This window comes from Prionailurus bengalensis, chromosome C2 (genome assembly GCF_016509475.1).
Source record: "Prionailurus bengalensis isolate Pbe53 chromosome C2, Fcat_Pben_1.1_paternal_pri, whole genome shotgun sequence".
NCBI classification, from domain to species: Eukaryota; Metazoa; Chordata; class Mammalia; order Carnivora; family Felidae; genus Prionailurus; species Prionailurus bengalensis.
In genome coordinates, this window is record NC_057350.1 from 109,692,256 (window position 1) to 109,714,636 (window position 22,381).

General features: G+C 37.2%; 1 protein-coding gene across 2 annotated transcripts in view; it reads right to left on the reverse strand.

The window, feature by feature from the left end:
* Positions 1-22,381, reverse strand: part of GMPS (guanine monophosphate synthase) — a 79,737-nt gene that overhangs the window by 25,842 nt on the left and 31,514 nt on the right. For both annotated transcript variants that reach the window (XM_043595060.1, XM_043595059.1), the window contains exons 4-7: positions 16,874-16,971; positions 12,750-12,853; positions 7,174-7,367; positions 6,774-6,939 (exon numbers count right to left, since the gene is read on the reverse strand). In XM_043595060.1, coding sequence (XP_043450995.1) covers positions 6,774-6,939; positions 7,174-7,367; positions 12,750-12,853; positions 16,874-16,971 — 562 coding nt within the window. The remainder of the gene's footprint in view (positions 1-6,773; positions 6,940-7,173; positions 7,368-12,749; positions 12,854-16,873; positions 16,972-22,381) is intronic.

The window sequence follows — 22,381 nt, forward strand, 5'->3', positions numbered from 1 at the left end:
GACAGAGCATGAACAGGGGAGGGGCAGAGAGAGAGGGAGACACAGAATCTGAAACAGGCTCCAGGCTCTGAGCTGTCAACACAGAGCCCAACGCGGAGCTCGAACTCACGGACCGTGAGATCATGACCTGAGCCGAAGTCGGACGCTTAACCGACCAAGCCACCCAGGCGCCCCTGTCCTTTTATTTTTAAACAGCAAGATACTTAAAAATTGACTAAGATCTCTACTTGGTAGAAAGGCTGAACAACTGGTGAGTTTCACCGAAATACAGCTGGTCATTTCACTGGGATACAGCCGTGAATTTGTAGCTCTTTCTCTTAAACTGGTCAATTACCCCAGAATAGACACCCTAAATCTCCTGCCTATCAGCATTCTGATAATGGAACACAGAAAGTGGCAAGGAGAGGGAGTAGCCATTCAGTACACAGATTTTTGCTTAATCTTACTGTTTCTACTGTAGAATCTTATTTCTACCCTCAACTATGCCTGGTATTGATATGCCCAAATCCAGAGTGTCTTTTATTTAGCCTCTGTAGAGAGTAAATCTAGTCTTACGATGTGGAGGGATAGAACAGTTTATTCCTGTGTTAAGGAAAAGGATCTCCTTCTCAGGTATTCAACCAATCGGTTTTAGGATCACCCAGAGAACCACACCACACTGGGAAGTCAACCCTGAGCCTCCCCACAAGTCTCAACTTTGTTACCTTCCTCCCCTTAACACCCCTCCCACCAAAGTTTGAGAGTCCTCCATTCTACTATATCAGTTACCAGGGACAGATGCAAGTTTTTGTGAGGATAAAACTTTTACAACTTGGAGGCTCCCTTCAAGAAAAAGAATGAGGAGCACCTGGGTGGTTCAGTCAGTTCAATGTATGACTTCAGCTCAGGTCATGATCTCACAGTTCATGGGTTCGAGCCCCGCTTCAGGGTCTGTGCTGACAGCTCAGAGCCTGCTTCAGATTCTGTGTCTCCCTCTCTGTCTGCCCCTCCCCAGCTCATGCTCTCTCTCTCTCTCAAAAACAAGTAAATGTTAAAAAAAAAAAAATTTAAAGAAAAAGAATGAATAACCACAAGGTTTTTGTTTGTTTTTTTTTAAATCACAAGTTAATATTAGGATGGTTAACACAAACTACACATAGAAATGATTACAAATCACATATATGCCACTAAACCCAAACTAAATGTGTCCCCAACTCAGCTTTTTCTTAGCCTAATCCCAAAATGCCTGCAGTCACTTCAACACCACGAAACAAAGTTCAAGTTATGGTGGAAAGACAAAATGAATTAACTACAATTTATTAAAATATCTTACTTGCATCTTTCACAACAAGATAGAAATACGTAAAGACACTCCTAGGGTCCATTCCAGGATTTTGGAAAAAGCTTGGCTAGTTGAGGCATCCTGGTCAAGAGCCATTAGCTTATCAGAGAAAATCCACATTATCCATCTGCTTTCCACCTTCCAACATTTTGTTACACCATTAGACTGCTATCACCTCCCCTATTCCTTGTCCTGTGGCATTATATTTGTTTTATGCCTGTAATGTTATTTTAGTGAAGCTTCAAAAGAGAAAGAAATAGACTCGTCTTCACTTCGTGTTTAATGACAAGTCTTCATTTTACAGTCAACCTTCTGGCATCAATTCCAACTAATTCAATAATATGCATGGTTTGTATCATTAAAGTATGGACTTGATTTCAATGTAACTACTGATTACACCCTGTTTTTAAAAAGTATTAAAGATATGGGCGCCTGGGTGGCTCAGCTGTTAAGCCTCTGACTTCAGCTCAGGTCATGATCTCACAGTTCATGGATTTGAGCCCCACATTGGGCTCTGTGCTGACAGCGTGGAGCCTGGGGCCTGCTTCAGGCCCTCTCCCTCTCTCTGTCCTTCCTCTGCTCATGTTCGCTCACTCTCTCTTGAAAATAATCATTAAAAACAAAAAAAAGTATTAAAGATAGCTACAAACATAAATGCAGTTAAAACCTAAGAAGTTTAGGGGTGTCTGGTGGCTCAGTTAAGTATCTGACTTCGGTTGAGGTCATGATGGCTCAGTTAAGCATCTAACTTCGGTTGAGGTCATGATCTCACGGTTCATGAGTTCCAGCCCCATGTCGGGCTCTGTGCTGACAGCTCTGTGCTTTGGCTCTCCCTCTTCTCACCTCAAACCCCACGCCCCCCCCCCCCCCCCCGGCTCATGCTTTGTCTCTCTCTCTCTCAAAAATAAATACACATTTTAAAAAAAAACTAAAAATTTACTAGTGGACTTAAAAAAAAGTGACCAGGTTCCTCAAAAAGTTAAAAATAGAACTACCCAAAGACCCAGGAACTGCACTACTAGGTATTTATCCAAGGGATATAGGCATGCTGTTTTGAAGGGGCACGTGCACCCCAATGTTTATAGCAGCGCTATTGACAACAGCCAAAGTATGGAAAGCCCAAATGTCCATCAACAGATGAATGGATAAAGAAGATGTGGTATATATAGATATACAATGGAGTATTACTCAGCAATGAAATCTTGCCATTTGCAACAATGTGGATGGAACTAGGGGGTATTATGCTAAGCCAAGTCAGAGAAAGACAAATATCATATGACTTCACCCATATGTGGAATTTAAGATACATAACAGATGAACATAAGGGAAGGGAAGCAAAAAGAATATAAAAACAGGGAGGGGGACAAAACATAAGAGATTCTTAAATACAGAGAACTGAGGGTTACTGGAGGGATAATGGGTGGGAGATGGGCTAAATGGGTAAGGGTCATTAAGAAGGACACTTGTGGGATGAGCAATGGGTGTTACACATAGGGAATGAATCACTGGAATCTACTCGTGAAATCATTATTGTACTATATGCTAACTAACTTGGATATAAAATTAAAAAATTAAAAAAATTAAATTAAAAAAAAGTGACTATTAACAAATTAGGCACAGGAGTTAACATATCTCACCATAATAAAGGCCACATACAACAAGCCCAGTTACATCATACTAGATGGTGTAAAGTTAAGCTTTCCCTCTAAGACCAGAAACAAGACAAGGGTGCCCACCCTTATCAATCCTATTCAACCTAAGTACTACAAGTCCTAGCCAGAAAAATCAGGCAAGAAAAAGAAATAAAAGATATCAGAATTGGAAAGGAAAAAAAATCAAACTGTCTGGATTTACAGGTAACATGACTTTATATTGAGAAAACCCTAAAGACTGAACCAAAAAACTTAGATCTGATCAATGAATTCAGTAAAGTTGCAAGATACAGAACTAACATACAAAAATCAGTAGTGTCTCTATATGTTAACAACAAATTTTCTTTTTTTTTGTTTTGTTTTTTTTAACGTTTATTTATTTTTGAGACAGAGAGAGACAGAGCATGAATAGGGGAGGGCCAGAGAGAGGGAGACACAGAATCCGAAACAGGCTCCAGGCTCTGAGCTGTCAGCACAGAGCCCGACGCGGGGCTCGAACTCACAGACCGCGAGATCATGACCTGAGCCGAAGTCGGCCGCTTAACTGACTGAGCCACCCAGGCGCCCCAACAACAAATTTTCAAAAAAAAAAATAGAGAAATCAATCCCATTTACAACAGTATCAAAAACAGTAATACTTAATTTAACTAAGACGGTGAAAGATCTCTACTATGAAAACTACAAGATGTTGATTTAAGAAATCAAAGACACAAATGGAAAATTAATGAATAAATGGATTAGAAAAATACTGTTAAAATGTCAATACTACCAAAAGCCATCTACAGATTTAATGCAACCCCTACCAAGAACCCAACGGGTTTTTTTAAACAGAAGTAGAAAAAACACCCCTAAAATATGTGTTAACTACAAAAGACCCCAAATAGCTAAAGAAATCCTAAGAAGAACAAAGCAGAAGTATCACACTTCCTGATTTCTAGCTATCCTATAAAACTATATTCATCCAAACAGTATGGTATCAGCATAAAAAGACAAAAAAAAAAAACAGAATCAAGAGCCCAGAAATAAACCCAAGCATACACAATCAACTAATATTTGATAAGAGAGCCAGGAATACTCAATAGAGAAAAGACAGTCTGTTCAATAAATGGTGATGGAATATATAAATGTAAAAGAATGAAACTGGACCCCTGCCTTTTACTACTCAGAAAAGTTAACTCAACATAGATTAAAAACCTAAATATATAAGACCTAAAACCATGAAAGAAAACACAGAAATAAAGTTCCTTGACACGGGTCTTGGTAATGAATTTTTGCACAGGACCCTTAAAGCACAAGAACAGATCAAAAATGAACAAGTGGGACTATATCCAACTGAAGAACTTCTGCACAACAAAAGAAACCCATCAATAAAGTAAAAAGACAACCCACAGGGGTGTCTGGAAGGCTCAGTCAAACTTCTGACTCTTGATTTCAGCTAAGGTCATGATCTCACAGTCTTGAAATGGAGCCCCGCAGCTTGTCTCCGTGCTGAGCAGATTCTCTGCTGCTTGGGATTCCCTCTCTCCCCCTCTCTCTCTCTGCCCCCCCCTCCTCCCACTCACTCTCTCTCTCTCTCTCTCTCAAAATAAACAAACATTAAAAAAAAACAAAAAAGAAGGCAACCTACAGAATGAGAAAAAATGTTTGCAAACCATGTATCTGATAAGAGGGGTTAATATCCAAAATATGTAAAGAACTTCTACAACTCAATAGCAAAAACACAAATAACCCAATGAAAAAACAGACAGAGGATCTGAATAGATATTTCTCCAAAGAAGATATACAAAAGGTCAACAGGTACCCAGAAAGAAGCTCAATATCACTAGCTATTAGATAAATGCTAATTAGAACTACAATGAGGTATTACCTCATTCCTGTCAGAATGGCCATTATCAAAAAGACGAGATTAACAAATGCAAGGATGTGGAGAAAAGGGATCTTTGTGCAATGTTGTTAGGATTGTAAATTGGTACAATCACTATAGAAGGGAGTTTGGAGGGGGGCGTCTAGGTGGCTCAGTCAGTTGAGCATCCGACTTCAGTTCAGGTAATGATCTCACAGCTCATGAGTTCAAGCCCCACGTCAGGATCTGTGCTGACAGCTCGGAGCCTGGAGCCTGCTTCAGATTCTGTGTCTCTCTCTCACTCTCTCTGCCCCTAACCCACTCGCATTCTGTCTCTGTCTCTCTCAAAAATAAACAAACATTTTTGAAAAAAAAATTTAAAGAAAAGAGTTTGGAGGATCCTCAAAAAATTAAAAATAAAACTACCATGCGATCCAGCAATTCTAATTCTGGGATATATCCAAAGGAAATGAAAGCACTCAAAAAGATATCTGCATTCCCATGTTCATAGCAGCATAACTTCCAATAGCTAAGATACGGAGACAACCTAAGTAAGCGTCCATCAATGGGTAAATAAAGATGTGGTACATATATACAATGGAAAATTATTCATCCATTAAAAAAACAAGAAAATCCTACCCATTTGTGACAGCATGCATGGACCTTATATGTATTAAGAGAAATAAGTCACACAGAGAAAGACAAATACTGTATGATCTCACTTATATGTTGACTCCAAAAAAACCAAACTCATAGAAAAAGAGATCAGACTTACTATTAGAGGTGGAGGGTGGAAAGAAGGGGAACTGGGAAGAAGGTTAGGTTAAAAGATACAAACTTCCAATTATAAGATGAGTAAGCACTAAGGCTATATTGTACAACATGACAATTATAGCTAATACTGCTGAATAATACACAGAAAAGTTAAGAGTAAATCCTAAGGGTTCATGTCATAAAAATTTTTTCCTTTTTAATTTTACTGTCCCTATATGAGAAGATGGATGTAAACTGGAACTACTGTGATAATCCTTTCAAAATACATGTAAAATCGAATCATCAGGCTATTGTCTTAAGCTTATACAGTGATGTGTTATCAATGATTTCTCAAAAAAACTAGGAAAAAAGATGACCATACGGGTGGCTGGGTGGCTCAGTCAGTTGAGCGACCGACTTCGGCTCAGGTCATGATCTCACGGTTTGTGAGTTCGAGCCCTGCATTGGGCTCTGTGCTGACAGCTCAGAGCCTGGAGCCTGCTTTGGATTCTGTGTCTCCCCCTCTCTCTGCCCCTCCCCCACTCATGCTCTGTCTCAGAAATAAACATTAAAAAAAAAAAAAGATGACCATAGACTCTTCACTCCTCTGTATAAGCCTTTCAGTTTGTAAAATAATCTGTACATCCATACTTGTAGGAAAACTTGGGAAATTCTCATCCATAAATAATATTACAGATGGGAAAAGATAACCCAAAAAGAGAAATGAACAGAAGAGAACAAAATGGTAGCTGAAATTTTAGTTATCTGTATATAACATTAGGAATAATCAACAGTTTTAAAATTTATACTGGGACACCTCTTGAACTGGATACTCATAAATTTTTTTTAAGGCTTTATTTATTTCTGAGAGATAGAAACAAGCATGAGCAGGAGAGGGGCAGAAAGAGGGAGACACAGAACCAGAAGCAGGCTCCAGGCTCTGAGCTGTCAGCACAGAGCCTGACGAAATGCTAGAACCCACGAACCGCAAGATCATGACCTGAGCCGAAGTCAGATGCTTAACTAACTGAGCCACCCAGGCGCCCCTTGAACCAGACACTTATAATGTAAAAAACATAACTATAAGCTTATTGAGAAACCTGTACTTGGTTAAGGCAATGAGTTCATTCAAACCATAAGGCTAGATTTGATTTGTTAAATAAATCCTCATATATATATTTACTCTTCTGGGGTTCATCAATACCTTTGACCTGAATTCCAAGCTTTTTGAGGGCCTCTTCTACAGACTGGCTTTCTCGTTTTCTCATAAAGCCATTATCAATGTGCACGGCAATGACTTGATCTTGGTTCAAAGCACGATTCAGCAAAGCTGTACAAACTGTTGAGTCAACTCCACCACTGAGTAAAACCTAAAAGGTGAAATTAAAAGAAAAATCAAATTGAGTAAACAAACAAACCTATCAGCTTTAAAAACGCTGCTTTTAGCACAAGTATGTATGGTAATTGGAAAAGCACTCTGAACCATGCAACTCACAAAGCATCCCATCACCCAGTCAACATTTAAGGGCTATGGTGATGAAGCCAGTTTTGAGTTCTAACATTACTGAAATAAATTTGTAGACTTCCAGATGTAAATTCCTTACCAAAACTTTTGATGTGCCTACTCTCTCTTTGATCTCTCGAATGCACTCAAGTTCTCTGTTCTGCACAGTGAAGGTCCCACTGCACCCAGCTATATCATAGAGGAAATTCTTCAGTATTACTTTCCCATTTTCTGTAAGGCCAACTTCAGGGTGGAACTGTGCTCCGTATAATTTTTTAGATTCATTTGCTATACCTTTATAGAGAAAATAATCACAAATTAAAAATTTTTTCATGTTGAAGACTCAACTAAGTATCCATAGAAGAAATCCTCACAATTTCTTCCTCTATAAATGTGAAAACTGATATAAATCAGTGTATTTTTAGCTACAGGAAAAAAAAGACAACACATAAAACAAAAACTACATTGCCACAATTTTTCTTCAAAGGTCTTTATGTATGACAGTGAAATAAGTCCTACAGAGATTATTTCACAGTACTTTCAACTTCTCCACCCAGATTACTTTGTCTACATAATACAATGATAACTCAATTTTTAAAAATCTTTTAATGTTTATTTTTGAGAGAGAAAGAGAGACAGAGCATGAGTGGGGGAGAGGCAGAGAGAGACAGACAGAATCTGAAGCAGGCTCCAAGCTCTGAGCTGTTAGCACAGAGCCCAATGCAGGGCTCGAACTCGTGAACTGTGAGATCATGACGTGAACCGAAGTCAGACGCTTAACAAACTGAGCCACTCAGGCACCCCAATGATAACTCAATTTTGGCTCTCGGTCCCACGTAGCTTTCATATGCAATGTGCAGCTACCAACTTTACGTATTAGGCCTGTCAGAATATTCTAAGTACTCCTTTCTTAGATACTATTAACTGCAGATAGACCTTCATGGACTTGGCTAATGTGTTTCTGAAATTACTGATTACCTATTAAGCAACAGGTGTTAGGCTAAATGTTTTACATGTGCATGCATTACCCCTGTTTATGGCTCTGAGATATCAAGAAATGTACAGCTAGGTAAGTAGTTAAATCAGGTCTAGCAGGCTCCCAAACTCATACTCATTCTACTATACCAACGAACTTCACATTTTGTTTACTTGGGTTCTATTCTAGGACACCATTCTCTCTTGGTTCATTGCTGATTTCACTGTTCCTTCTTAATCTTTGTTGGTTCCTCCTCATCTTATCCATCTCTACAAATGAAAGTTGCCCAGTACTGAGCACTTAAATCTCTTCTCTATACATGGAGTGATCTATCACTCTCACGGCTCTAAATTCTACCCATATGATGGTATACTACCAAATTTATGCCTCAAGCCCAATTTTCTACTCTACAGTCTAGACCTACATATACAAATGTCTACTCATACCTTTATTTCTATCATTAATAAGGCGTCTAGAATTTAATACACAAATCCACATGACTGCATTCTTACCCATCAGGTAAACAAAAACTTCACCTTTCTGGATACTCAGGTCATAAAACTTGGGAGTTAAAGCCCAATTATACCCTTTTTTCCCCACTCCACATGTAATCCAACAGCAATTCCTTTGTCTCTCCTTTCAAAACCTATCAGAACCCAGTCTTACTTCCAGTATCCAGTCCAGCATGTAAGAACCTGAAGGACACTGCTCTGTCCTAACAATAAACAGAAAGTTAGCCACCGCCCTTGGAAAGACTGCAGATGAACACAGAGAATCATAACTTACCAGAGCAGAAACCCATGAGTGCAAACATCCACAGGAACCACTGCTGAGGTAGGGAAACTTAAACTATAATCAGTGAATTGCTAGAGATTCAGTGTGAAAATCTGAGAGACAAAAATTCCAAGAGTACCCACTCATCACGGGCCCTGACACTTTTGTGAATCTTACCTCCAGGAGATTGACTAAGCTCTCAAAGTAAATGTCAGGGAGAGGGAAAAAGAAACCATTTTAAAATATACCAGGACATTCTGTTCTTCTTAACTAGGTCTATCTACTCTCAGGAGAAACTATTTAATCCACTTAAAGAGTTAGCTTTCTATCAGAGACCACTGACCTGCTAGAAGGGAAATCTCCAAATCCAGCCCACTCTAGTCATCACATTCCATCTAACAGTGAGAAAAAACTGAATACTTGTGAAGTCCACAGCCCAAGGACCCAGGCTTACTAAAAAACTGAGAGCTACTCTTCCTATCCCCACACCTTACCATCACATACTAAAAGCCTATTTACAACAATTCCTTTTAACTAGTACATCATGCATGACAACCAAAACAAACAAAAAATTACAAGGCATCCTAAAGGCAAAGAACACAGTTCAGAGAGATACCATAAGCATCAGAAACAGATACCCAGACTAAGATATCGCAGGGATGTTGGAATGATCAGATCAGGCTTTAAAACAATTAGGATTGGGACGCCTGGGTAGCTCAGTCAGTTAAGCGTCTGACTTCGGCTCAAGTTAAGAACTCATGGTTTGTGAGTTCTAGCCCAACATCGGGCTCTGTCTCCCTCTCTCTGCTCCTCCCTCCATCACTCTTTCTCTCAAAAATAAATAAACATTTAAAAAAACTGTGATTAAGCAGCTAAGACTAATGGATAAAGCAGACAGCATGCAAAAACAAATGGGTAATGTAAGCAAAGGGATGGAAAGTCTAAGAAGGGATCAAAAAGAAAGCTAGGATAAAAAGCACTGTTAACAAAAATGAAGAATGCCTTTGATGGGTTTATTAGTTGACCGGACAGAGCTGAGGAAAGAAGCTCTCAGCTACAGGATATCTCAATAGAAATAACCAAAACTGAACAACAATGAGAAAAAACACTGAAAAAACAGAATGAAAATAAAAGGCATGCAGATTGAGAAAGAAGAAATAAAACTGTCTTTGTTCACAGATGACATGATCATCTATAAAGAAAATCCTAAAAAATTCACAGAAAAACACTAAGAAGTAATAAGCGATCATAGCAGGGTTGCAGGATCTAAGGTTGATACACAAAAGTTCACTGCCTTCCTACACATCAACAATGAACAAGTGGAACTTGAAATCGAAAACACAATTAGCACCCAAATAAATGAAATACTTTGGTATAAATCTAACAAAGTACATACAAGATCTATGCGAGAAACCAGTAACTGTTGACCAGTTGTACCTCTCCCACACTGTACCTTACACTCCCCTCTGCTAATTGCTACAATAGACTCCTAAGTGATCTCCCTACTCCTACATTTGACCCATTCCTCTTTGCTCTTCATTGTAGCCAAGGTAAGCCTAAAATTAGATTCAGTTTCTCCTTTGTTCAAAACTCTACCTCGCTATGAGTAAAGCCAAAAAGTTCACAGTGGTCTCAAAGGGTCTGTGTTCTGGTCCCCCAAACACCTCCCTCATCTCACCTCTACCACTCTCCCCCAGGCTTCTTCTGCTCCAACCACGTAGTCTCCTTGCTGTTCCTCAAACACGGTCCCATCCCAGGAGTTTTGTACTACTATCTCCTCTTCCCCCAACTATCTAGAAGGGTCACACTTCCTTCATGCCCAGTATCATTTTATAGGAATACCCTCCCTGAATATCCTGTAGAAAACAGTAACAAACCTAATCACACATATTCTGCAACACTCCTCTCTTCCCTGTATTTTTTCAATGCACTTAAACACCGTCTGACACTTGACATATTCTGTATTTGTGTATTGTCTGTCCCATCCCTCCTCCCAACTAGAATGTTAAACAGAGACTTTTGTCCAGTTTGTTCATTACTCTATCCTTGGCACCTAGAACCGTGACTGGCACAAAGTAGGTATACAAGTATTTGTTGAACGAAAAAAAATACATAAGCCATCTAACACTGTTGATCTTTTATATTAAATAAAAACATTTCAAGATGAAAACCATGATCAATCATTTCTATGTTAATGTACTAGTCTAATTAACTAATTGCAGGCAGAATACTCAATTCAGTTTATCCATGACAAATCTTTTCTTCAACTTATTGGTTAAGCGTGGCATTTCAAACAATAACTTTATTGATAAACCCATTTTCTACTGACTTCTAGGATTGATAATTATTTACATAACAACTAACCAAGTAAGCATGTCAAAAATCACAAACTGCCAGAAAATCAATTCCTCTTCCTCAGAAAAGTCAAGAATAAAAATGGGTTTAAAGCACAGATTGGTAAAATTTCTACAAAGGGCTAAATAGTAAAAATTTTAGGCCCTTAGGGACACATGCATGCATGGGACACAATCCCTGCCTTTTATTGTAACTCTTTAATAACAATAAACATCATTTTTAGGTCCTGAACATACAGAAACAGATTACAGAACACATTTTACCAATCCTGGCTCAGAGAAATGTCCTGAGTGCTTAGTCTGATGTTTTGCAAATGTCCATGTACACCTAAGGAAGGCATTTAAAAACCCAATTATGAATAAGGCACAACAGAAAAACAGACCATTCTCCAATTTTTCCTGAGCTCTAAAGGCAGTATCTTGCATCTGGAGAACTTTTATTAGAATGAACTTTTTTATTAACACCCAAAAAACAAATAATCCAGTGAAGAAATGGGCAAAAGACATGAATAGGCACTTCTCCAAAGAAGACATCCAGATGGCTAACCGACACATGAAAAAATGCTCAACATCTCATCATCAGGGAAATACATATCAAAACCACAATGAGATACCACCTCACACTGGTTAGAATGGCTAACATTAACAACTCAGGCAACAACAGATGTTGGTAAGGATGCGGAGAGAGAAGATCTCTTGCGCTGCTGGTGGGAACGCAAACTGGTGTAGCCACTCTGGAAAAGAGCATGGAGGTTCCTCAAAAAATTAAAAATAGAACTACCCTATGACCCAGCAATTGCACTACTAGGTATTTATCCAAGGGATACAGGTGTGCTGTTTCAAAGGGGCACATGCACCCCAATGTTTATAGCAGCACTATCAACAATAGCCAAAGTACAGAAAGAGTCCAAATGTTCATCAACAGATGAATGGATAAAGAAGATGTGGTACACACACACACACACACACACGGAGTATTACACGGCAATCAAAAAAATGAAATCTTGCTATTTGCAACTACATGGATGGAACTGGAGGGTATTATGTTAAGCAAAATTAGAGAAAGACAAATATCATATGACTTCACTCATATGAGGAATTTAAGATACTAAACAGATGAACATAAGGGAAGGGAAGCAAAAATAATATAAAAACAGGGAGGGGGACAAAACAGAAGAGACTCTTAAATATAGAGAACAGAGGGTTACTGGAGGGGTTGTGGGAGGGGAGATGGGCTAAATGAATGGGTAAGCGGCATTAAGGAATCTACTCCTGAAATCATTGTTGCACTATATGTTAACTTGGATGTAAACAATAAGTAAATTCTATAAATTAATTAATTTTAAAAAATGAATGAATTAACGAACATTTTTTTAAGTATTTCAGAGCAAACCAGTAAGTAACTTCTAAATAATCTAATATTGAATTCCCTTCATAAATTAATGGTCAATTTTATAACATTTACAATAACTCTTAAAAAAATCTTTTTGAGTACCTCATACAGAACATATTTTTAGACTTTTCAGATAAGGTTTTTTGAAATGAGATCTGCAAAGGTTTAAAAATTTTCACCTGCCACAATGTTCCCAGAACGTGCCACAACCTTGAATCCATCAGCTACTTTGTCTACACTATCTCCGTGGGTAAGCAAAACAATTTCTTCCTTCTGAAGGCCCCTAAACATACAAAAAATAAAACACAACATACAAATATCTTAGAGACATGATCAATGAGACCTTATGCTTTATTTTCCAGCTTTATTGAAATGTAATTGACATATGACACTGTGTAAGTTAAAGATATACAACCTGATGATCTGATATACACATGTATTATGAAATAATTACCACAATAAGGTTAGTTAACACGTATCTTTTAGCATAGGTACCATTTTTTTCATCTATTTAAGATCTACTCTCTTAGCAACTTTCAAGTATACAATACTGTGTTAACTGTAGTCATCATCCCTGAACATTAGATCCCGAGAACTTACTCATCACTAAAGTTTGTTTTTTCCCTTTAGAAATACTAGCTCACCGTACATGTAAATCAAAAAATTTAGAAACATGTAACAGTGGAACTCTGCTGGAATTTAAATTTATTCTATGCATCATTAAAAAAAAAAAGTCAATGAGAGCATTAAATACCAAAAAAGGCAATCTGTTGGGGCGCCTGGGTGGTTCAGTGGGTTAAGTGTCTTACTTCAGCTCAGGTCAAGATCTCACAGTTCAAGGGTTCGAGCCCCGCATCCAGCTCTGTGCTGACAGCTCAGAGCCTGGAACTTGCTTCGGATTCTGCATCTCCCTCTCTCTCTGCCCCTCACTTGCTTGTTTTCTATCTCTCGAAAAAATAAACGTAAAAAAAGTCAATCTGTAAAATTTAAAAACTGAAAAAATAAAGTTGGTGGTATAACCACACACATAAAAAATAATTTCAAGAAGCTACAAAATACTAATTTCAAAATTTTACCTATTAGGAAATATCTTAAGAACAAAAGGCATTTCAGAGAACTAAATATTCAGTAGTTTTCTACCAAAAAGTGATAGTACTAATACTGGTAGTGTTATTTTGCAGCTAGAGTACAAATACATACATATCACAGGGTAATATAAATATTAAATAATTAATATAATTAGGAATTGAGATTTTTAGCCTCACAGTAAGGAGATGCAAAATCAAAGGAGTTAGATAAAAACCCTATAAACATTCATTTTAATTGGAAATAAGAATGTACACTGATTTTGTTATTTCTAAAAGAATACATTTTGACTAACTTTGTTCACTGAAAAGGCCTAGAAACAAAGACAACCTGGTAGCAATGTGTATCTCTACTTCTCATGCCAAACAATGGCATGGATTAAAGGAAATGTCAGTAACATTTATCAAATGCAACGCATGGACTTTCTCTGACCCTGATTCAGACAAATCAACTATAAAAAGACATTTTTTATATTATGAGAAAATCTGAAAGAGGTCTGAATATTAAGAAGTTAAAAAAAATTAATTAAAAATAAAGCAAGAAGATAAAAGTATATTAAAGCCAAAACGATGTTTTGGGTTTACTAACTGCTGTCATCATTGTTGTTTAGGATTAATGAAGGGGAGTCCCAGAATTGTAGAATTAGAAGACAGAAAAACTTTAAATTTTAACCAGATCTTTAGATTTAAAAAATCCTCTTGCAGTATCATATACCACCATGACTCCTAAAATGGTTCTCAAGACTAGTCACTTGGGATACAGATGAATGTAAACAACAACCTCTCCATTATGAAATGGATAAGCACTGGATTTCAAATGTATTTTGGTAATGAATAGCTTCAGTTCATATAATTATTTTGAGCCATTTGGCTGTTTTGAAAAATGATAATCTTTGAACAGATACACTTATTTTTGCTCTTCCTCAAAATTAAAGAGGAGACCAGCCACGGCCTGTTTTGTGTATCAACTGGGGTTATGTCTCTATTTCAGATAAAAATAAATTGGATTTTAAAATTTCTGATCTGTCCAATTTGGAGAAAACTATTCATTAAGAATTAATTTAGGCACAAGTCAATGGAGCCTTTAAGAACCTTACACACAGTATGATCAAAAAGAATGAAATCCTGCCATTTGCAACAACATGGATGGAACTAGAGTGTATTATGCTAAGTGAAACAAGTCAGAGAAAAATAAATATTGTATGATTTCACTCATATGTGGAATTTAAGAAACAAAACATGACCATAGGGGAATAGAAGTAAAAATAAAACAAGATAAAAACAGAGAGGGAGGCAAACCCAAGAGACTCTTAAATACAGAGAACAAATTGAGGGTCACTGGAGGGGAGGTGAGTAGTAGGGTGGGCTAAATGGATGATGGGAAGTAAGGAGGGTACTTGTGACAAGCAACGGGTGTTATATGTAAGTGATGAATCACTGGGTTCTATTCCTGAAACCATTACTACACTAAATGTTAACTAATTCAAATTCAAAAAAAAAAAAAAAAAGAACCGTATAACAAACCCATAACTAAAAATAATTAGCAGTTAAAAGAAATGATAACAAGGGGAACATGATCTCATGGCTTGTGAGTTTGAGTTTGAGCCTGGAGCCTGCTTTGGATTCTAAGTCTCCCTCTCTCTCTGCCCCTCCCCTACTCATGCTCTGACTCTCAAAAATAAATTAAAAAAAAAAAAAAAAAAAGTAACCACATCATGGATAGACTTGTCTAATCACTATATTGTACCTTGAAACTAATGTGACATCGTGTCAACTATACTCAAATTATAAATAAACAGACTTCTTGGATTCACCAAAAAAAAAGAAAAACAGGTTAACTCTGTATCAATCGATATCAGCCTGCACTTTACAGATTTACTGCAGTAAGGAGGAAATGTAGTTTTAAAGTAAAAAAGAAATTTAAGGGGCACCTGACTAGCTCAGTCGGTAGAGCATGTAACTCTTGATCTGAGAGTTAAGTTTGAGCTTCATGCTGAGTGTACAGATTACTTAAAATATATTAAAAAAAAAAAAAAAAGAAAAAGAAAGAAAAATGAAACTTAAGTCAAAATGAATTAAGTGAGGGAGCCCTTGGCTGGCTCAGTCTTTGGAGCATGCAATTCTTGATTTTGGGGTCATGAGTTTGAAGCCCACATTGGGTGTAGAGATTACTTAAAAAAAAAAAAAAAAATCAAGAAAGTAAGTAACACTATTAATAGTCCACCAAAATGAGCTTTACCCAAAACATGGAAAAACCCAAAAAAGGAAAGTTTATGGTTCTTTAGAAAACTGAATGAGGGGCGCCTGGGTGGCGCAGTCGGTTAGGCGTCCGACTTCAGCCAGGTCACAATCTCGCGGTCCGTGAGTTCGAGCCCCGCGTCGGGCTCTGGGCTGATGGCTCGGAGCCTGGAGCCTGTTTCCGATTCTGTGTCTCCCTCTCTCTCTGCCCCTCCCCCGTTCATGCTCTGTCTTTCTCTGTCCCAAAAAAAATAAATCAAAAAAAACAAACAAAAAAAAAAAAACGTTGAAAAAAAAGAAAACTGAATGAAAACAGCATTTTTTTTTTAAGTCAAGCAGAAGATAAATGATTCTAGGAAGCTATGAATAGCTCATTCACCTATCTTCAAATAGATTAGAGCCATAGCACCTTATCTATTATCACCTAGCAACAAAATCAATTAATACATTCACTATATTAAAAGATAGTACACTAGGTAAAGTTACGCTCAACACAGAGAAAGTGAAGAGGGAAACATAACACATATTTAGTAATGAGTCCAACAATTTGGCTGTTTGCTAAGTACCCAGCAAAAAACATGAAGGAAGAGATATACAAACACACGTGGCAGATGCAAGATAGTTTAAAACATTATCAATTTGCCACACCTGGCACACGAATGTTTAAAATCGTACGCCAAAGAGTAAAAAAGAAAAGCCATAAATGTTAGCATCCCAGTCCACAACTCCAAACAGGAATCCAAGACTGCACAAGTGTTTTTAAATTAGGTCATAAGGGCTTTCACTATTCCTAATCAGCCTCCCCACCACCCTCTGCCATCCTGACACTCAAATGGAAAACAAATACAATTACACCGATGGCCACTAGGATGGCCTTAATTTCATTATTACAGATTCTCTAATTTTGAAGAGTAATAATCCCAACTTTAAATCAGGTACTCTACTAACCGTTCTTATTCATCTAAAAATATCTATAATACCTGAACAATGAGCATGTGTTGTCCACACTAATACTGAAGACTCCATCTTCTCTAACACTTTTTTTGTGCACAGTACCTCCAAATACCTTATTCATCATCTGTTCAAAAAAAGAATAAATTGACATTAATGTAAATCAAAAGAAAATTACCCATTTTATTATGCTAATTTAGTAATTTATATTTCTTATTTTCAGAATATCTGCTATGTTTGTGCCCCAAAAATCAAAGACTTGGATAAATATAGATAACTTGGTATCATATAAAATTACACAGTTATTAAGAAGAATAGTTATAAAACACAACTAGATTAGATATCTGACCTAAGGTTAATTTCTATTAAATACTGGCAGATTTTCCATTTAGTGTACTTTAATTCATCTGTTAAAAATGGAGGTTTAATACTTACATCTGAGTTTAATTTAAAAGCATTTTAAAAGGTACTCTGAGCTTAGAAAAAGAGCAGATGATAGAAGAGCTGTGGTATTAAAACTAGACAGGTATAAATTTCTCCAAGCGATTTAATCTTTGGCCCCAAAGGAACAGTCTGAAAGCCTGCAGAAGGCTATGGTGTGGACACAGCGTAAGCAAGAATATCTGGTCTTTCAATTAAATACATTTGTACAAATCCCATACACCTACAGACTCTTATTTCAAATAGTCTCTTCATTCTGCCCCTCCTTGTGTCAATCAATCTTCTAATTTATCATTCACATTTGCCCAACCTCCTCCCTAACACCAAAAAAAATACACAAAAGATTTTTACAATCATTATTTCTGATTGAGGTAACCACTACAACTCATCTGGGTTTGTCTGTTCCACAACAGGTGTCATAAGATACCTGCCATACCCATGCAGGTTACAGGTTGACCCAGCTCCCAACAAAAAAGCAGGCAGAGGGCTAAATAAATGTCCATTCTTACAATGCACAGTGGAATATTCCTCAAAATCATCAGCAAATGCTGCCCTCTACATTCTCCTCTGAAGACATTCAAAATAAAACTTCCTGCAATAAAGGTTTGGGTTAAGCCCAAAAGAGAGAAAAAAACAAAACAAAACTTGTTAACCCATTTAGCCCAAATTTCCCTAACTAAAAACCCAGGTATTAAACACTTTCTGCAGTACGTTAACTACCACACAGTTTAGGAAACATTGCTACAGTCTAACCAGTCTATATTCTAGAGATCTACCAATGTCAGCTACTAAAATATAAATATGATTGTGTTAGACCATGATTAATTTCTTCAATGGCTCTCTACCATCTACAGCAGGGTTGGTAAACTTTTCCTGTAAAGAGTAGGTATTTTGGTCTTTGCAGGCCCTACTGCCTCTGAAGCAACCATGCAATTCTTGCCATAGCATGAAAGCTACAGACAAGTATTGTCCACAGACAACACTTAAAGAAATGGATAGGGCTATGTTCCAATAAAACTTTATTTATGGACACTGAAATCTGAACTTCACTTAATTTTCACATCACAAAATGTAATTCTCTAAAAAAATTTTTATTTCAGGACACCTGGGTGGCTGAGTTGGTTAAGCATCCAACTCTTAGTTTTGGCTCAGGTCATGACCTCACAGTTCATGAGATACAGCTGCAAGTAGGGCTCTGTGCTGACAGTATGGAGACTGCTTGGGATTCTCTCTCCCACTCTCTGTCCCTCACACCCAAAATAAATAAACATTTAAAAAAAAAAAAAAACACACAGTTTAAAAAAATTTATTCCAAGTATTTGAAACCATAAAAACTGGGGCACCAGGGTGGCTCAGTTGACTGAGCAACCAACTCTTGATTTCAGCTCAGGTCATGATCCCAGGGTCATGAGATCGGCCCCGGGGTTGGGGCTCTGTGCTAAGCATGGAGCCTGCTTAAGGCTCTTTCTCTCATTCTGCCCCTCTCTCTGGCTTGTGCTAAAATAAACACATAAATAAAAGTAAAAAATAAATAAAAACACAGAAACTATTCTTAGCTTGCAGGTCATACAAAAAGAGGCAATGGGCCAGATGTGGAGGCAGGCCACAGTTTGCTGACCCTCTGTCTATAGGATAAAGTCCAAGTCGCTTATATTACACAAAAAGCTTTCATTACATGGCCCCTGTCTAGTATCACCTCTCTTCCCCACCCCCACTTCTCTACTCCAGCCAAACAAGTGTAACTGCCAAAACAATGAGACCATGTGTTCTCCCCACGTCTTCAGATTTCTTCACAGTCCCAGAGGCCTACCAAAGCATGTGGCCCAAAGCAGTCATTAAAATTTGCTGAATGGAAAATGCTGTCTTTCATATACTCAGTGAACCTTGTGCACCTCTACCTCCTTTAATTTGCCGTTCTTAATTAAAAGACAGCTGAATGATCAAGAAAACTAAAGCTGTTCAAACTCAACACAAATTAAAAGTTCACAAAACCTAAATTAAATGCTTTTACAAAGCCAAAGGCTTGCCCTAAAATTTGAAGTTATCTTACCTGTTGAGAAGGCTTTCATGTTTGTTTGGTTTTTTTCTTGGGGGGGGGGGGGGGGGTACCGTTCCTGACTACACTACTTAAAGTTAAAATGCAAAGAGCTGACAATCAGTTAAGCTTGTGTTTGTGAGAAGGGGGGATAACTTTACCTATAATAAAACAATTTGTTTTCTTGTTAAATTTTTGTTTCAGTATTCTGACTTAAGGAAATGGTTTTCAGTATGGATTCCTCATAACCCCAATGTCATAAATGCCTCAAAAGAAACTCATGCTGTACTCCAGATCTACTGCCCCAATCAGATCAGCTCTTATCTTGCCAGTTTTGCAACAAGGGTTAGGTTTGGGAGAGAGAAAGGGAAGGATACTCCCTTTTAATAGAAGTAATTTGACAAAACCTCATGGAGTGTGTAAAGAAACCAAACACTTGTAATAAAGATGTTTCTCAGGATGCAAAAAAAAAAGGAAAGAAAGAAAGAGAAAAAAAAAAAAGGATAAAAACAGAAACCAAGTGAAATTACAACAGTGAAGAGGCAAGCCACAATCTAGAAGGTATCTGCTATATGTATTTGGCTAATGTTTAGTATCCATCATATACAAACACAGTAAAATAACACACTGTAATAGAAAAATGGGCAAAAATCATTAACATGCTTCTACACTAAAGCAGACACTACTGGCAAATAAACATACAAATCTTACAATAATAAGGAAAATGAACATTAAGCCTACAATGTGATCCCATTTAATGCCTCTTCAGATTGGCAAATAAAACAAGAAATCTGACAATGTTAAGGCTTGGCAGGAATATAGAGCACAAGGAATTTTCACATACTGCTGCAAGAATGTAAATTGGAGGGAAATATTACTAGTAAAGCTGAGATTCAGCATTTCAGTTCATGGCTGCCCTAGAGAAAAGTTAGAGTATGCAGAACGCCAAAAGACAAGTACAAAAATATTCATGGCAGTATTGTCTGTAATAGCAAAAAATTGGAAAAAGACCAGCAATACCAATAGTGAAATGTATAATTAATCTGTGCTATTCAAACAAAAAATTCAGTAGTGAACATGAGTAACTTACAATTAAATGTATTAACATGCAGAATTTCATTTATATAAAGATCAATGGGCAACCTAAATAACATTATTTAAGGATATAAGCTTATGTCTAAAGCTGTAAGGAAAAGAAAGAATGAATAATAAAATTCAGGAAAAGTGCTGCCTCTGGTAGGAAAAAAATATGAATGGAGAAAAGTATAAAGAGAGTTTCAAAAGTTGTACTAATATTCTATTTCTTATGCTGAGTGGAGAGTAATAGAGATAAATGGAGCAATGAGCAGGACTAACTTTTTTCTTCTTAAGCAAAGAATTACCAGAAAGCAATTAGAAAGTCTCTGACAAGAGAGTCTCAAGAATGGGAAAAGATAGTACATAAAATAGTGAAATTACTAAAATTTCAGAATGCTGTTGGGGGCAAAAGTACATCCCAGAGTGAGACCTTTGGTGCTAAACTTACCCAACTAATAGCCATTAAGAAATATCAGTCAGTCCTTTATAGACCGCTTATTAGCTAGATGTGCCATCTATACCAGTATTTTATGGAAAGACGATTTTTTTTTTTAATTTTTTTTTCAACGTTTATTTATTTTTGGGACAGAGAGAGACAGAGCATGAACGGGGGAGGGGCAGAGAGAGAGGGAGACACAGAATCGGAAACAGGCTCCAGGCTCCGAGCCATCAGCCCAGAGCCCGATGCGGGGCTCGAACTCACGGGCCACGAGATCGTGACCTGGCTGAAGTCGGACGCTTAACCAACTGCGCCACCCAGGCTCCCCTGGAAAGACGATTTTTGTCTAAAGACCAAGATCAGCCTATTCCACTGTCCTACTATGTAAGTTCAGAGGACATAAAGGCAGATTGTCGTACACATTTAACCTGAGCAGGCCTGGCTCTGGCTACAATAAAGATCCCTAATGAATAACAGAAAAACTAGGCCTCACAGTTATATGAGGGACTGGCATGAGGAAGAAACAGTCACTAGCGCTTAAATTAAAGCAACATTTTCCACATGTATTTCACTGTAAGTGGGTCCTAAAAAAGGTATCTATGAGAGTCTTCCTTACAGAATGTTATAATACCTCTCAATATACTAAAAAACACTTAAGTCGTGCTGTATGATTAATACTGACTACTCTGGCATGGAAAATCCATGATGTAAATACATTACATCCTACAGCGAAGATATATTTAAAAAAAAAGAGTCATCCAAATATCAACTAAATCAAGATGCAGGCTCTTCTAAGAAAATGCATTTATTAGAATATTACATAAGAAAATCTAAAAATAAGTTATTAACCAAGTGAAATTCATAATCACCACTTGACATTTCAGAGAACATTAACGGGAAAAAGAGCCTTTTACTAGAAAATGTTTGTTGCACAGAGAAGAAAATATCTATTATAGCCTTTGGACTCTGTATGTCACATATTTGTAGTGATCAGTATTTCCTCTAAATCAAAGTGGAAAACTGTAACAACAATTAGCAAGAAATGAAATCTGGTAAAGCTGTTTAACAGACCGATGATTCCTAATATTCTGCTCTTGTATCAAGCATAGAGATAATGAAACATTCACTTTTTTTAATAGTTTATTTTTTAATTTATATCCAAGTTAGAATATATTCACACTGATTTATATTTTTTTATTTTGTGAACATTGATTTATATTTTTTTTACTTTGCTGAATACTCCAGAGATAGCTAAAAGAGAATATACTGACTGGTCTGCTCACTTTCTACCTTTTAAACAGCCTCCTTCTGTACAATATTCATATTAAAGCATAAAGGTTCCAATCAGATTGTTTTAAAAAAAAAATGACTCCCTCTGTTTTGCCCACTTACTAAAATTTCAAATTATCTTCAATCCAAAAACTTAAAACAACTCGGTCATTGGGAGAAAGAACACATTGTCTTAATTATTAAGCTACGCATACAAGTAATCAAAAATTAATAGGCAGTTCTCGATAATCAATTAGGGAGGAACAGAGTATCATG